The sequence below is a fragment of the Protopterus annectens genome, chromosome 4.part0 (genome assembly GCF_019279795.1).
Source record: "Protopterus annectens isolate FY-2018-M chromosome 4.part0, PAN1.0, whole genome shotgun sequence".
Taxonomy (NCBI): domain Eukaryota; kingdom Metazoa; phylum Chordata; order Ceratodontiformes; family Protopteridae; genus Protopterus; species Protopterus annectens.
Window position 1 is genome coordinate 250,253,878 of NC_056733.1, and position 18,056 is coordinate 250,271,933.

Here is an 18,056-nt window from a genome sequence, read left to right on the forward strand (position 1 = left end):
CAACTTGAATCAATCCTTTGACCTGCCTGCCCCCCCCCCCTCCAACTATGGCAACAAGGCAGACTAAGCTTCAATTGGATGTCCATAGGCAGTTGCGTTTCTATTTACATAGGACAAGAGTGCAGAAAATCTGACCAGTTTCTCATTTTCAGAGACTAGAAAAAAGGGTGCCAGTTTCAAGTGTCACCTTATCTAAATGGCTGTCTGACACCATTACTTATGCATATACCTCTCAGTATATGCAGCTTCCAGGTAGAATTCGAGGCCATTCGACTAGCACTATGTCTACTTTCACCTTTTCCAAACTAGACTACCCTTGGATTCAATTTGTGAGGCAGCCTCATGGGTCAATAATCATACCTTTATTACTCATTACAGAGTAGATGTGGCCTCCCAGAACAGGGCTTTTTTTCCACTGTTCGGAATAGTTTATTCCCTTGAGCCACCCAAGAAAAAAGGTGCTGGGGGCACTGTCCTAGCCAGCAAGAATGAAGGCGAGATAGGACAACACAACAAAGATGCTATGTACTCGCCATAACTTTACATGTTTGTTGTCCATAATCTGCCTTCATTCTTGCATCCCACCCTCCTTCCTAGAGAATTGAGGAATTTTTGGAATTGGTCATAAAGTTCTCTGATTCTTTTTCTCATGAGACATGGGCTAAGGATTTTTGATTTTACTCTCCTCTTCCTTTTCTGTTTGCATATGTCTAGTAATTAGGGTTTGCAAACAAGATTTTGGTAACTGTTGCCAAGCATCATGGGATAGGGTGTAGCCTCGAGCCAGTAAAAAGCTCTCAAGCTTTAGTATTAGGCCGAGTTGGAACCAGTGCTCCATTCTGAACCCAACCATCAAGAATGAAAGCGAGGTTATGGACAACAAACATGGAGCATTGTGGTGAGTACATAACTTCTTTTTTCCGGTAATTTGATGGTGGGGAGCAGTGTAGGAAATGACACCATTTTCACTTGTTTATACTGAAGCGAATTCTACAGAATTTACTTAGAATGTCAGTACTACACTTTTAGCGTCCATTATTGATGCACTTTTACCCGACATTACTGGATTACTGTTCATGTACAATGAGCTGCCTGTGGAAATGTCACTAACGGAATTACTGAACCCTTTTTCTTGTGTAGTTGTGTTATTACACGTGTGACTCTTAGTCAATTATTTGCAGTACTTGCACTTTTGCATGCTTTTTAATTTTGGTACTGTGCTTTTTTTGTGTGCTTATTTCTTTGGGTTTTCTAAATTTGCCTGATCCAAATATTTCTCCTTGGTGAAGAAATGAAAAACTAGAGGTGTTGCAAAACGATGTGGGTAGTGTTAAATTAAAATCTCACTGAAGTGTAACTTAGCCCAGTGAAACTGTTACAAAGCAAAGAAGTGTGTGATATCACTGGTTCTAAAGGGAGCAGGTGTGTCTCTCCCTTTTCAGACTCCATGATCTGCATTCAATGCTTTCCAGTTCTTGGAATTAGATTTGAACTGTGACTGGACAAATTCTGGCAAGTGCTGTCTACCCTAGTTTATGACCGTCTTTCAACTTCATGTTTAAACTGAAACATAACACTGCCCTGTGTTTCAACTGCTAATGTCAGTTGAATGCATGTGGGCAATTGCTGTTCTGCATTACTGGGTGTTTAAAGTACAATCGAGTTTACCTCCATCTAGAGTAAAATTTTGATGTCCGATGTATTTCTGTATTACAGGATATACGGCACCTGCTGTTCCACAGGGTTATTCACAAGCTGTACAAGGATATGGTTCTAGTGCTTATGATACGACCACAGCCACTACAACAACCACTCCAAGCCAGGCTTCCTATGCAGCGCAACCTAGTTATGGCAGCCAACCAGCATACCCTGCTTATGGACAACAGCCTGCAGCAGCTGCAGTGGCTGCTGCATCCGTAGCTACTCCTGCAAGGTAAGTAGCAAAGTAGATGTTAAAAACACCATGTTGAGCTTGCTCATTGGTATATATTCTAAGAACCTGTTTCTGCTGTTTTTGTGTGTTAATTTTGGTTGGGAGAAGTTTTCTTTATTCAATTTGCTCAATTCTATGCTTTTTGTTGGTGTCTTATCCCCTTATTTGTGACCACCTATTTTGAAGATGAACCGCACCCTATTCATGCGTTAATTCCTTAGCTTTTGAACTCGTGTCTCCTTAATCAGTTACATGCCCTTTCTTGGATCCCTGTTGCTGTATTCTGGTATTTGTGGGATGCCCTTCTATTCCAGTGTTGCAGTATTCTACATGTGGGTTTACGCCTTTTCCTTCATGTATGTCGGGCCAGTATTCCAAAGTTTTTCAGTCCCTCAGTGGTGCATGGGACATCTAACATGGCTCAGGTTACATGCACCATTAAAGTGACGTCCACATGCACCAGCTCTCAGAATTTCTCAGCTGCCGGTCATACTCCAGGTGATGTCCTTCAAGGATGCATCTGCAGTCATAACATATGGGTTGTCCTGCCTCAGGCAGCCCTTCGGTCGGCCGGATTCCAAAGTGTGGGTCTGGCCTCGGCTGATGTCGCACTTCACCCGACGTCATAGCTGCTGGGGTATAAAGGCATCAGCCGACACCATTTTCCTCAGTCTTTCTTGCCGCGCGGTGCCCGAAGCAGAAGCTGTTCGCAAGTGCCGGTCGGTCAGATCCAGAGATTTCAGCTACCGAAGACTTCTAAGTACCCCGTTGGGGACTCTTTCTTGCCTCAGCCGATGTCAAAGTAAATAATTGTTTAACTTGTGGGAAACAAATACCTCATAAGGATTTCCACTCTTACTGCCTTCCTTGCTTAGGCCCAGACCACGACGTATCAGCTTGTTTAGCCCGTGCTTACTTCAACCGACGGACACTTAGACGTCGGTCGGAGTATGCTGAGTTTTTTGGCTCCGCTTTTGCATATAAAATGCCGTCTTGAGACTCCGACTACACATTTATCTAAAAAACGCAAGGAAAAGGACCGACACTCGCGGCCCGCGGTTTCGGCTGAAACCACGGTTAGGCCTACCGCGAGTGTCTCTGTTTCGGCTGAAACAGAGACCTTGGTTTTCCCTTCGGCCGAAAGCATGCCTCTGACAACCGAGGCCACACAGGCCCCGGCTGAGTCGGCTACAGAATTTCCTACTGAAGAAGCAGGCACACAAGATTTGTCCGACACCATTCCGTTGGACATCTCTACTCCTGCACGTGGGGCAGCTAGACCCCCTGCTTCTATGTCTATCAAGGCCTTCTCCAGGGCTAAAGCAGCTAAACTTTCCAAGGCCTTACCTACAAAAGCTCCCTCTCACAGACCTACCTCTGTTCTCAGATTCTCAGCCTTGCTGAAGACCTTATTTCTGTGATCAGGGGATCCCAACCTCACCCAGACAGGGCCTCACAACCCTCTCCTGAAAAGAGGCCTAGGTCTGAACCCCCTGAACCTCTCTTTTCTGACTATTCCTCGGATGGTTCAGACTTATCTGACCATCAGGAAGGACCATGCTCACCTTATGAGGATTCTGATGCAGAAGACTCCATTCCTTCTGCCTCCCCTCCAGAAGAATTTTCATTTGGGGAAACTCTACACTCAGAGGGAACACTTCCAATGGCAGGGTCAGGATTTTTCTGATTCTAGGAAAAGGCTAAGGACTTTTTTTACACTTACCACAGCATAGGCCTTTAGCCATACCTCCTGTACTATCAGTTGTTGATGCATAAATGATGCCAGTACTGCCCCTGATTCTCTTCCCCCGGCCCCTGCCAAACCTGACAGATACTACAAGGTCCCGGATTCTCACTTCCACTTGTATAAAGCCCATGCTGCATACCCAGAAACCATTTCTCAGGGCCCTAAAGGTGTTGCAGCTGCCTCTGCCAAGAACCCCCTACCCTCTGAAAGAGAATCAAGAGCATTAGAGAGATGGGGTAAAAAGGTTTATACATCTGCTACTCTTTCTGCCAGGGCTTTAAACTGTCAATTTCACATGATACAGTACCAGGAATTTTTGTTAGATCAGCTGAATAAAAAGCTCTCCTCTCCTGAACCTTTAGACCGTAAGGCCCTTCAGGATTTGGTACACAACTCTCAGCAGGTCAGTAATCATTTCTTAAAATGTGGCTATGATGCACTGGAGGCTTCATTTAGATCATCTATGACTGGAGCAGTGATTCGAAGGCATGCCTGGCTAAAAGAACAATCCTTGCCAGACTATGTTAAGTCAAAACTCCTAGATGCCCCTATGGAGAAACAAAGTTTATTTTGCTCCCCTGCACAGGAGGTTCTAAAGAAAGTGGAAGAAAAAGCAAAATCTGTCCAAACAGTCAAGGATTTTCTGCAGATCCAACCTCCGAGGTTCAGCAGAAATTGGCCTTCAAAGAATTGGTCCTTTCCAGACACCTTCAGAGCACAGAGAGGCAGAAATAGACGCCCAAGAGGCAGAGGTCAATCAAGGGGTGCCTACAGGGGTCGTCAATGGCAACCTGCCAACCAGGGAAGTACCGCCACAGCTGTGACTGCAACCACTTCCACAGGACAGACACAATGACTTGGCTCTGATTCCGCCTACCAGGGAACAACTGGAAGCACCCTTGGGTGGAAAGCTAGCTTTTTCAAAAAACTGGCATTGCATTACAGGAGACAAATGGACTTTGCAAACAATAGACAAAAGGCTACAGGTTTCACTTCCACACTCTACCAAAAAAGAGAGGAATGCCAAACCTTCCACCAAGCCAGAAATCAGAGGCTCTAAAACAAATCATCAGCTTACTAAGGATGAGAGCAATAGAAAAGGTACCATCTATGGAACAAGGCCAAGGATTTTACTCCAGACTATTCCTTGTACCAAGAAAAGAAAATCAATGGAGGCCTATTCTCGACTTGTCCGCACTGAACACATATCATTGTTCCAAAATTCAAGATGCTGACCCTACAGCAACTTCTTCCCATGTTGGGCAAGGAGTCTTGGCTGGTGACTCCAGATCTCAAGGAGGCATACCTGCACGTCCCTATACGACCAGATTGCAGAAGACACCTCAGATTTCTTGCAGGATCAGAGCATTATCAATTCTCAGCATTGCCCTTTGGCTTATCTACTGCGCCCAGAGTATTCACGAAATGCCTGGCATCAGTAATTGCACATTGCAGGCTTCAGGGAATTCAAATCTACCCATACTTGGATGACTTCCTAATACAAGCGGACAACAAGACAAAAAGGATTTGGCCTATGTCATACAACTGCTGCAAGCCTTGGGATACACAGTCAACATACAAAAGTCAAGACTAGTGCCATCCCAAAGGATAACATTTTTGGGTGCAGAACTGGACACCAACTCAGATGGCTTTTCTCACAGAAGAAAAACAAAAGCAACTACCAGTCTACTTCATGGCATTAACAAGGCAAACAGCTTACTGCAAGGAAAGTCCTGCAGGCCCTGGGTTACATGGCATCCTGCATAATCTTGATCCCGCATGCCAGGCTGCATAGGAGAAAATTACAATGGTACCTAAGGAATGTATGGTCTCAACACAGACACAGTCTAGAAGCCCTGATACCAATCATTCCATGCCTGAAAAAAGAATTCCTGTGGTGGGCTCAGGCCTGCCAGATCAACAGAGGATTGCCTTTCCACAAACCACATCCAAGGCAGACCATCACCACGGACGCCTCAGACCTAGGCTGGAGGGCACACATGGAAGACAAGTGTATCCAAGGCCTATGGTCCCAAGACCAGCTGAATCTACACATAAATCTAAAGGAGATGCTGGCAGTGAAGCATGCAATCGAGGCATTCAAATCATTCTTCCAGCAAGGACACCTGCTGATAAGGACGGACAATACCACAGTCATGTGGTGCATCAACAAACAGGGAGGCACATATTCATACCCTCTGTGCCGGATGCAATGGACCTGTGGAACTTAGGCCTGAATCTCAACATCCAACTGCAGGCCAGATTCGTACCAGGAAAAGAGAATTCACTAGCAGACAGCTTAAGCAGAACTACCACGGATGCTCATGAATGGATGCTGCATCTAGACATCTTCAAAACCATAACAAAGAAATGGGGAATGCCAGAGATAGACCTGTTCGCCTCCCCACTCAACCACCAACTGAAGAAATTCTGCTCAAGAATATACCACCCACAAGCCTGGAGGGTGGACTTCCTTTCTTTCAGCTGGAAGGCCCTGACCGTATATGCCTTTCCACCTCTCCCATTGATGTACAAAGTTCTACTGAAGATCAGACAGGAACAGCCAAAGGTAATTCTGATAGCTCCAGACTGGCCAAGGCAGCATTGGTACCCACTACTGAGAAGCATGTCTCGGACTAACTCATGGCCTCTACCTCTATGTCCTTTACTTCTAACGCAGAACAACTACAAGACCCTGCATCCAAACTTAAAAACCCTGCAGCTAACTGTTTGGAAAATTGCATGAAACAAAACCAACGTGTTTTCTCAGAGGGTTAAGGACGTTATCCTGGAGGCTCGCAGACCCTCCACAAGGAAAACATATTCAGCCAAATGGAAGAGATCCCTCATTTGGAGTGCAGCAAAGGGAACAAATGTCACACTAGCAAACCTAGCACACATCCTAGAATACTTAGCAGAACTGTTCCACAATGGCCTGTCCTATTCTTCCATTAAGATTCATGCATCAGCAATTTCAGCAGAGTACAACATGGATCCTCCTGTCTTCTCTCATCCTCTCCTCAGACAATGTTTGAGGGGGATCAAAAGTGTAAAACCTCCAAGGAAACCACCTCTGCCTGCATGGGATCTGAATTTTGTGCTAGAAAAATTAACACTTCCCCCTTTTGAACCAGCAGCAACAGCAGACTTACAGTTCTTATCTTGGAAAACTGCATTCCTGCTAGCAATCACTTCTGCAATAAGGGTATCTGAGTTACAGGCATTAATGGCAGTGCAGCCTTTCCTTATCTTTCACCAGGATAGAGTGTCTCTGAGAACCAATCCTACTTTTATGCCAAAGGTGGTATCCTTGAACCAAGCTATTTATTTACCTACATTCTTCCCTAACCCACAGAACAGGGGGAAAAAACTACTACATACCTTGGATGTACACAGACAACTGCGCTACTATCTGGACAGAACTAAGGCCAGAAGAAAAACTGACCCGCTTCTGGTAGCATATGCAACAGGAGTGCAAGGAAAAGCAATTTCAAAACAGACAATCTCAAAATGGATAGGAAATTGCATTTGATTCTGCTACTCATTTCATGGAAAGACAACTCCTGAAAATATCAGGCCTCACTCCACAAGAGCTACAACCACCACTACAGCTTTCCTACGAGGAGTGGCTACCAAAGACATTTTAGAAGCTGCTACTTGGAGCTCCGTGCATACATTTGCCAAGCATTACAATCTTCCTTTATACTCCAGATCCCGAGCAGGTTTTGCAACTGCAGTTTTACAAGGGATCTTAACTACACCATCATTATCTTAGTGCCTCCTCCCCCAGTTTGGCTATGGTATTCTACCCATATGTTATGACTGCAGATGCATCCTTGAAGGACATAGTACAGTTTTGTACCTACCATAAATGTAGATGTCCGATAGGTATGCATCTGCAGTCAGGATTACCCACCCTCCTTCCCCTCGGTGGTATTCCTAGGGTACTTACCCCTCTCTTAGCTAGCTGGGGGAATCTATTATGGTGTATTTGTTTGTATGTATATATGTATATGTACCTTTTGATTTCTACTGTTTGGAATTTTCTACTTTTATACAAATTTAGCCTTCCTAGAGGGCACCTGGCATCTGGGGCAAGAAACACTGAGGAAAATGGCGTCGGCTGATGCCTTTATACCCCAGCAGCTATGATGTCGGGTGAAGTGCGACATCAGCTGAGGCCAGACCCAGACTTTGGAATCCGGCCGACCGAAGGGCTGCCTGAGGCAGGACAACCCATATGTTATGACTGCAGATGCATACCTATCGGACATCTACATTTATGGTAGGTACAAAACTGTACTTTCCTGCTACTCGCTGATGTCAGATTTGATAAACCAGATGAGTACCCCATTGGAGAATCTTTCAGTCCTTCATTTTTTGATTATGTTGCTTGTTCATGCATCCAGAAAGGGCAGGTGTAAGTGTGGCAAGCAGATTCCCCACAAAGACACGATCAATGCATTTTTTGCTTGGGTAAAGAACACAATTGAGAACTGTCCTATTTGTCAGGCATTTGTCCCCAGAGCCGTACATGGCCACTTGCATGCTTAAACTTTAAATATTTAGATGATCAACGGTTGAAACTACTAGCGTTGGGGCTGGAGGGCTCTTCTGATGTTCCTTCAGAACTGCCAAATGCTGCCAAACCCATGCGGCCTACAGTTGCGCCTCTACTTGTCCCTCCGTCATCCTGTGGCCATCTGTCTGGCAGAGGAGTCTGATTCTGCCACAAAGGATAAAGCGGGCATCTCCAAGGATGCCACACAATCCTGTGTGAACGCCATGTCCGTAGAGGCTTTACCGATGTCTATTTCTGATGCCGGGGGGGAAACGAGCTCTGTTCAGCCACTTCTTTGTCTCCAGACTCAAGGCCTTCTTACTCCTATGCCAGCTAGGCCTCAAAAAGAATCAGAAAACTAAGCATATCTCTTCCCCTTGTGAAAGCATGTGTCACCGGCAAGCTTTCTGCCAAAGCCTGTTTTAATGTCTTTATGGCCTACCTCTGCAGGCAGTGCTAGCATTGTGCCTTCACTCGAGTGCTAGGCCTCAAATCTCAGACCCTGCTAAGAGGATTTTTCTTGTTCTTCCTCTGAAGATGCACACTTCACTTTTCCTTTGGGGTACAGTTCCCCAGAAGAATCCGTAGATCCTAATTCCCCAGCTGAGGATTTGACCTTTGGGGAAACGGTATGAAAAATCACTAAGTGGGTATCCGCTAAAATTACTGAGGTTCAAAAGAGGTACTATAACCTCATTCAAATGGACTCCCCGAGTCGTCCTGCTGTACCTCCAATCCTGCCTGCTTTTCTGGATGCCTTCTCCTGAGCATCCTTAAACCCAGATTCACAACCACCTGCCCCACGCAAACCTGGTGCTTCAAGTTCCTGAATCGGGTAAGTACCACCTTAAGTGTCCTCCAGCAGACCCAGCCACTGTCTTCATGTCCACTAATAAGGCTTCCAAACTCCTACTTACAACCACAATACTTCCTGCTGACAAAGACAGCAAGACCATGGAATGTCTGGGAAAGATTTGCACTTTTGCCCTGTCTTTTAGGGCTACTAATTACCAGACACGCAAGGCCAAGTATACCTTATCCCTCCTGGAAAAAGCCACCAAGGTGTTAGCTGATATTCCAGACTGCGTAGCCAAAGCATCCCAGTCTTCCCTGCTGGCCCTTGCTGCCCAGGTGTCCAGGCACTCAAAGTGCAGTTATGATGCAGCTGACGCCTCTGCTAGGTCAGCTGCATCAGCTTCTGCCTTAAGGAGATGGTCATGGTTATGCTTATAGCCCCTGCCTGATGACTTTAGGGCACAGCTCATTGATGCACAACTGGGTAATACAGCCTATTTTGGTGCTAAAGTGGCTGACCTCCAAGTCCTTTCGGCAAAAAGGGTAAGAAATGCAGCACCTCAAACACCTTGTTTCACCTATACCCAAGTTTCCAAGGAACTACCCTTTAAAAACCCAGTTCATTAGAAAACAATCTAGCCCCCTCGAGGCCCAGGAAACCTGCCAGGAAGCAGCCCCCTCCGGCTAGAGCTTCTCCCTCCTCCAGCCAGAGGCCGCCCTTTCAAGGTAGGGCAGGTAGCGTCTGATCACCTGCCAACCTTGTCCCCCCTCCTCTACCCTGTCCGTCCGTCTCTCACTGCGACTCCCTGTATGGTCTCACATCACCTCAAACAAATGGGTCCTGTCTATCCTCCAGAATGGTTACTTCATGACTTGGCTCCACCCTTCATAATGAAAATGTAATGTTCTTCATGTTTCACTGTTGCAGTTATTACATTTGGGTAATCTTCTGGCAGGTTGCCCTCAGTCGGCACGATTACAAAATGTTGGGTCCTGTGTCGGTTGCTGTCCCTTCTTCCATGACGTCAGGTTGTCAGGGGTATAAAACATGCAGCAGACGCCATTACATCAGTCTTTCTTGCCGTGTGGAGCTCGAAGCAGAAGCAGTTCGCAAGTGCAACACCTGAAATTTTCGTTTTCGAGTTTCAGAACCGAAGTTTTCAACTTAAAGCTAAGTACCCCGTTGGGGAAACTTCCTTGCTCCTTACAAATGTCAGTAAAAGTTAATAATGGCATCACTTCTGGAAAGCAAATACCTCATAATGATTTTCATTTGTACGCTATTCCTTGCCTAGGCTCTGATCAACAACGTACCTTGCTGTCGGTTTTGTGCCTTATTTAATCAGCGCACTATCTGTCGGTACATTTTTGCCTCTAAATATTTCGGTTCTCTGTTTAATTATCCAGAAATGTCATCAGTTAGCCATCCGACTACCGGCATTCCGAAAAAAACACAAATATATACAGACAGGCAGTCAAGGTCCAGAACTGCAGACGGCACTTCTAAGCCAGTCGCCAGTTCGCCAGTACTCAGTAAGGTGCTTTCGCAGCCCCTGATACCTGCTGCTTCTGATTCACAGGCCTCTACTGAGACCCATTTGGACTCCGGTATGCCGCGAGATGCTTCACCTATAGAACCCGCGGATGTCTCTACCTTGGATGGGTCCGGAGCCGCTATGCAGGCACAGACTTCTGAGGGTGTATTCGGGCCTGCAGACTTGCATGTTAAACTCCACCTTCAGTACAAAGACCTAAATCTCCATCTGTCTAAAAACTGACGCCCAGGTCACATGTTCAGGCCCTTATGCCTAAACAAATTATCAAAATGGCTGAAGATTTAATTACTCTAATCAAGGGATAGTCAACCCCCCTCCTCCTTTCTAAGAGGCCTAGGGCTGAGCTTGTCTATGAATCTGATCTGGACTCTGATGCTCATCGTGTTACACTGCTACAGTCATTACACTTGGGTTATCCTGCTGTCAGGCGGTTCCCCAGTCGGCCAGAGTTCCAAAGTCTTGGTCCGGTGTCAGTTGCTGTCGCCTCCTCCCTGACGTCGGTGGGACAGGAGCATACAAGATGCAGCCGACGCCATTTTCTTCAGTCTTTCTTGCCACAAGGTGCCCGAAGCAAAAGCAGTTTGCAAGTGCTGGTCGGCCGACTCCTGAGATTTTCATTTCCGAATCCAGACCCGAAGTTTTCTACAAAGCTAAGTACCCCGTTGGGGAAACTTTTTCTTGCCTCAGTCCGATTAGCAGTAAAAGTTAATAACTGTATTTCTTGTGGGAAGCAAATATCTCATAAGGATTTCCATTCCTATTGTATCCCATGCCTAGGCCCAGACCACAACGTCACTGGTTGTCGGTTTTGTGCTAGGTTTAACAAGCGCACTATTAAAAGTCTGTTTGATTTTGCCTGACACTACTTAGGCAGAAAATTTAATTATACGATGCCATCGGAACTTCCGACTACCACAATACTTAAAAAGCACAAAGACAGGCATCCGAGGCCCAAAACGGACTACGACGCCTCTTCTAGGCCAGTCGCTGGTTCTCTGGTTTTCAGCGAGGCTCCTTCGCAGTCCCTGACGACTGCTTCAGCAGAACCACAGGCAACCACCGACTCCTTAGTGGAGATGGCTGGGCCATCGGACGCCCAAGTTTTACAGACTACCGAAACAGACCTTGCAGAGGGATACGGTGTACATGGGCCTCCTGCTACATCAGAGGGTGTATTCAGGCCTAGTCAGCTTAGCCTTAAACCCTCTTCTAAGTCTAAACCACCTCTTAAATCTAAGGAATCAGTCTCCAGGGCAGGCCTCCATGCCTAAGAAACAAATGCTCAAAATAGCCGAAGACCTGATCACTTATCAGGGGGTCCCATCAACCTCCTGACAAAAGGCCCAGACAGGATGTGGATTCAGACTCCTCCGACCAGCTGTCCATTTCCTCAGTCTTCCTCAGACCTAGGTTACTCTTTACCCCCTTATGAGGATTCTGATGCTGAGGAATCAATTCCATCAGCCTCTCCCCCAGAGGATTACTCTTTTTTGGGGAAACTTTACACACCATGAGGGAGCATTTCCATTGGGAGGGCCAGGATTACTCAGAATCCAAGAAAAGGCTCAAGGAATTCCTACTTTTACCTCAACACAGACCCCTGGCTATTCTGCCAGTGTTAGACATTGTGGATGATGTGTATACTGAATCCAGGATTCTTTACCTCCAGCTCCAGTTAAACCAGACAGGTATTAGAGTATTTCTGTATAAAAGCCCAGTGGCAGACCCAGAAACTATTTCTCAGGGACCCAAAGGGGTCAAGGCCTCATCAGCAAAGAACCCAGTTCCCTCTGACAGACTCCAGAGCATTAGACAGATGGGGAAAGAAGGTACATACATCTGCAACTTTAGCAACGAGGGCTTTGAGTTGTCAATTTCACATGTTAAAATGCCAGCAATTTCTGATGTCTCAGTTGAAACAAAAAATGCTTTCAGATACAGAGCCTCCTAATTTTAAAGAAATGCAAGATTTATTGCATGCTGCTGAACAAGTGGGAAAACTTACTTTGCAATGTGGATGTCCTTCATGGATGCATCTGCAGTAATAACAACTGGGTTGTCCTGTCGTCAGGGAGCCCTTCGGTCGGCCGGATTCCAAAGTCCGGGTCCGGCTTCGGCTGATGTCGCACTTCACCCGACGTCATCTCTGCTGGTCTTCGGGTATAAAGGCATCAGCCGACGCCATTTTCTTCAGTCTTTCTTGCCGCGTGGCGCCCGAAGCAGAAGCTGTTCGCAAGTGCCGGTCGGTCAGATCCAGAGATTACTACTACCGAATACTCCTTCGAAGACTTCTAAAGCTAAGTACCCGTTGGGGACTCTTTCTTGCCTCAGCCGATGTCAGAAAAAGTCAATAACTGTTTAACTTGTGGGAAACAAATACCTCATAAAGATTTCCACTCTTACTGTTTGCCTTGTTTAGGCCCAGACCACGACGTAGCAGCCTGTTCGCCTGTGCTTCTTTCAACCGACGAACACTTAGACGCCGGTCGGAGTTTGCTGAACAGTTTTTCGGCTCTGAATTTGCGTACATTATGCCGCCGGATCCTCCGACTACCCAAATTATTAAAACGCAAAGAAAAAGACCGACACTCGCGGTCCGGGGTTTCGGGGCAAACCATGGTTAAGCAAAACGCGAGTGTCTCTGTTTCGCGAAACCGAAAACTGATCAGAGTACAGCGAATCAATGACTACTACTGAGGTTCCGGTTACCTTACTTGAATCGGCCTCAGAAATTTTACCTACTACAGTGGTTACTAGTGACTTATCAGACACCATCCCTTTGGATGTCTCTACCCCAGCACGTGGTGCAGCTAGGCCTCCTGCAGCCATGTCTATTAAGGCCTTCACCAGGGCTAAAGCAGCCAAATCTACTAAGTCAGTGCCTGTTAAACCACCCTCAACCAGGCCCACTTCTAGTTCACAAATGCTTACTCTGGCAGAAGATTTAATATCCTTAATTAGGGGATCTCAATCTCACCCAGACAGGGCCTCTCAGCCCCCAGAAAAGAGACCTAGAGCAGAGCCCCTCGAGCCTGTGTCCTCTGATGATTCTGCGGAAGACTCCGATATTACAGACCAGCCAGAGGCTCCTTTCTCCAATTTTGAGGACTCAGATGCTGAAGAATCCATTCCAGCTGCTTCCCCACCAGAAGAATTCTCCTTTGGGGAAACCTTACATGCCATGAGAGAATATTTCCAATGGCAGGAACAGGATTTTCAGACTCCAGAAAAGACTTAGGACTTTTCTGCACCTACCACAACACAGGCCCTTAGCTATACCTCCTGTCCTCTCTGTTGTGGACGATGCATTTAATGATGTTTGCACTGCACCAGATTCTTTACCTCCAGCACCTGCCAAACCAGATAGATTTTACAGGGTGCCAGACACTCATCACCTATACAAGGCCCCTCTTGCAGACCCCGAAACTATATCCCAGGGCCCTAAGGCAGTAGCCTCAACCACAGCAAAAAACCCTATTCCTTCTGAAAGGGAAGCCAGGTCTTTAGACAGATGGGGCAAAAGGTTTACACCTCTGCTACTCTCTCAGCTAGAGCTTTAAACTGTCAGTTTCACATGATACAATACCAAGAGTTTATGCTTGATCAGTTAACTAAAAAGCTATCCTCTGACGCTATAGATAAGAAAAATCTATTAGAAATGGTAAATAACATACAACAGGTTAGTAACCATTCCTTAAAATGTGGCTATGATGCACTGGAGGCTTCATTTAGATCAGCCATGACTGGCACAGTGATAAGAAAACATGCATGGCTGAAGGAACAAGTTTTACCGGATCATGTTAAAGCTAAGTTATTAGATGCTCCTATGGATAAGACCAGTTTGTTTGGTACACCTGCCCAGCAGGTAATGAAGAAAATGGAAGAAAAGGCAAAATCTGTACAAACGGTTAAAGATTTCTTGCAGGTTCAGCCCCCAAGGTTTAGCAGGAACTGGCCTGCCAAAAATTGGTCCTTTCCTGACTCCACAAGATCCCAAAGGGGCAGGAATAGACGTTCCAGAGGCAGAAATCAAACCAGAGGGGGTGCCTACAGAGGACGACAGTGGCAAGGTAATAACAGAGCCACAGGCACAGCCACTACCACTACAACAGGGCAATCACAGTGACTTGATTCTAACTCCGCCTACCAGGGAACAAATAGCAGCACCCTTAGGCGGAAAATTAACCTTCTTTTCAAAGAACTGGCACTATATCACAAAAGACAAGTGGATTTTGCCGACCAATTTGCAGAAGATACCTCAGATTTCTTGCAGGATCAGAGCACTATCAATTCTCAGCATTGCCCTTTGGCTTATCTACTGCGCCCAGAGTATTCACAAAATGCCTGGCATCAGTAATCGCCCACTGCAGACTACAGGGAATCCAAATTTATCCATACCTGGACGACTGCCTGCTACAAGGGGACAACAAAAGCAAGCTGACAACAGATTTACAAAGGGTCATTTACTTGCTACAAGCACTGGGATACACAGTCAATTTGCAAAAATCAAGGCTGATTCCATCCCAAACAAGGACATTCTTGGGCTGAATTGGACACAGTAAAACAAATGGCATTCCTAACTGCAGAAAAACAAAAAGATCTCCCTCTTTACTTCTTGGCACTAACAAACCACAGCAAGCTAACAGCAAGAAAAGTTCTGCAGGCCTTGGGCTTCATGGCATCCTGCATAATCTTGGTTCCACATGCCAGACTGCATATGAGAAAACTACAGTGGTACCTAAAGAATTTATGGTCCCAACACAGGCACAGCCTAGAAACAGAAATTCCACTAATTCCATGCCTAAAACAGGAGTTCCTATGGTGGGCTCAAGCATGCCAGTCAAACCCAGGCTTACCCTTTCACAAATATCAAGCAAGCCAAACCATCACAACAGACGCCTCAGACCTAGGATGGGGGGCTCACATGCTGGACAAATGCGTGCAAGGATTGTGGACGCAGGACCAACTTCACCTGCACATCAACCTAAAAGAAATGCTGGCAGTAAAACTGGCAATCCAAAAATTCAGACCATTTCTCAAAGAAGGCCATTTGATGATAAGGACAGACAACACCACAGTCATGTGGTACATCAACGAACAAGGAGGCACTCATTCATACCCCCTATGCAGAATGACTTTGGACCTTTGGAACCTGGCACTCAGCTACAACATCCAGTTACAGGCAATGTTTGTACCGGGAAAGAAGAACACTCTAGCAGACATGTTAAGCAGAACCACCTCGGATGCTCACGAATGGATGCTACACCCGGACATCAAGACCATCGCAAAGAAATGGGGAATGCCACAAATAGATCTATTCCTTCCCCTCTCAACCACCAGCTCAAAAAATTCTGCACAAGGACATTCCATCCACTTGCATCGAAAGTGGATTCGCTCTCCTTCAGCTGGAAAGGCCTGACAGCATATGCATTCCCACCTCTTCCCTTGATACACAAGGTATTACTAAAAATCAAGGAGGAACGTCCAAGGATAATCCTGATAGCTCCAAACTGGCCAAGACAACACTGGTACCCATTGCTGAGGAGCATGTCTCTGGACAAAATGTGGTCAATACCCCTGATGCCTTTGATGTTAACTCGGAACAACTACAGCATCATGCATCCAAACCTAAAAACGTTGCAGCTGACTGCATGGCACATCACGTAGCAGCAACTATTCCAGATCTCTCCCAAAGGGTTAAAGACATTATACTTGAAGCCCGCAGACCTTCAACAAGAAGGAACTATGCAGGGAAATGGAAAAGGTTTGTCATTTGGAGTGCTGAAAGAGGGAAGGATGTGTCGAATATAGATATGGCTAACATTCTGGAGTACTTGGCAGAGCTTCTACATACAGGCCTGTCCTATTCCTCCATCAAGATACATGCATCAGCTATTTCAGCAGAATACAGCTTTGATCCACCTGTCTTCTCACATCCTCTACTCAGACAGTTCCTCAGAGGGATCAAGAATGTAAAACCTCCTAGGAAACCACCTCTGCCAGCTTGGGATTTGAACTTTGTGCTAGAAAAGTTGACACTGCACCTTTTGAACCAGCAGCAACAGCAGACCTACAGCATCTTTCATGGAAAACTGCTTTCCTACTGGCAATAACCTCAGCAAGGAGGGTTTCTGAACTTCAGGCCCTAATGGCAGTACAACCCTTCCTAATCTTCCACCAAGACAGAGTGTCCATGAGGACTAATCCTACATTTATGCCTAAGGTGGTATCCAGAGTGTCCCTAAACCAGGCAATCCACCTACCTACCTTCTTCCCCAACCCACAAAACAGAGGGAAAGAATGCTGCATACCTTGGATGTACACAGACAGCTACGCTACTACCTGGACAGAACAAAAAGTAACAGAAAAACTGACCAGCTTTTTGTAGCCTATGCAACAGGAAGGGAAGGAAAAGCAATTTCCAAACAGACAATCTCCAAATGGATAGGAAATTGCATACGATTCTGTTACTCCTTCCATGGAAAACCAATTCCACAGAACATACGACCTCATTCTACAAGAGCAACAGCCACTACCACAGCCTTCTTACGGGGAGTGGCAACCAAGGACATTATTGAGGCGGCTACTTGGACCTCCGTGCATACATTTGCCAAGCATTATAATTTACCTCTGTATTCCAGATCCCGAGCAGGGTTTGCCACTGCTGTACTGCAAGGGATCCTAACCACACCATAATCTATTCTTCCTCCTCCCCTAGTTGGCTATGGTATTCTACCCAGTTGTTATGACTGCAGATGCATCCATGAAGGACATAGTACAGTTTTGTACCTACCATAAATGTAGATGTCCGAACTGGATAGCATCTGCAGTCAGGATTACCCTCCCTCCTTCCCCTCTGTGGTACTCCTAGGGTATTTACCCTCCTAATAGCTAGCTGGTGGGGGGGAGTCTCTTATGGTGTATTTGTTTGTGTACATGTACATACATGCTTATTTTTTGTGTTTGCCTTCTATCCTTTGGGAAACATTGGCATTTTTACCCAAAATTTAGCCTTCCAAGAGGGTAACTGGCATCTGGGGCAAGAAACACTGAAGAAAATGGCGTCGGCTGATGCCTTTATACCCGAAGACCAGCAGAGATGACGTCGGGTGAAGTGCGACATCAGCCGAAGCCGGACCCGGACTTTGGAATCCGGCCGACCGAAGGGCTGCCTGACGACAGGACAACCCAGTTGTTATGACTGCAGATGCTATCCAGTTCGGACATCTACATTTATGGTAGGTACAAAACTGTACTTTTTGATTCTTTAGAGGCCTCCTGCAGGGCAGCAGCTACATGCTCTGTCATTAGAAGACACGCATGGTTAAAGGAACATGCATTGCCAGATCATGTTAAAGCAAAACTACTGGATGCACCCTTGCAGCATGATGTCCTATTTGGAGTTAAGGCAGAAGAGGTACTAAAGAAAATGGAGGATAAGGCAAAATCTATGCAAACAGTGAA

General features: G+C 46.0%; 1 protein-coding gene across 1 annotated transcript in view; it reads left to right on the plus strand.

The window, feature by feature from the left end:
- Positions 1-18,056, plus strand: part of LOC122800243 (RNA-binding protein EWS-like) — a 782,654-nt gene that overhangs the window by 416,266 nt on the left and 348,332 nt on the right. Inside the window, exon 5 of the mRNA XM_044069735.1 lies at positions 1,717-1,933. Coding sequence (XP_043925670.1) covers positions 1,717-1,933 — 217 coding nt within the window. The remainder of the gene's footprint in view (positions 1-1,716; positions 1,934-18,056) is intronic.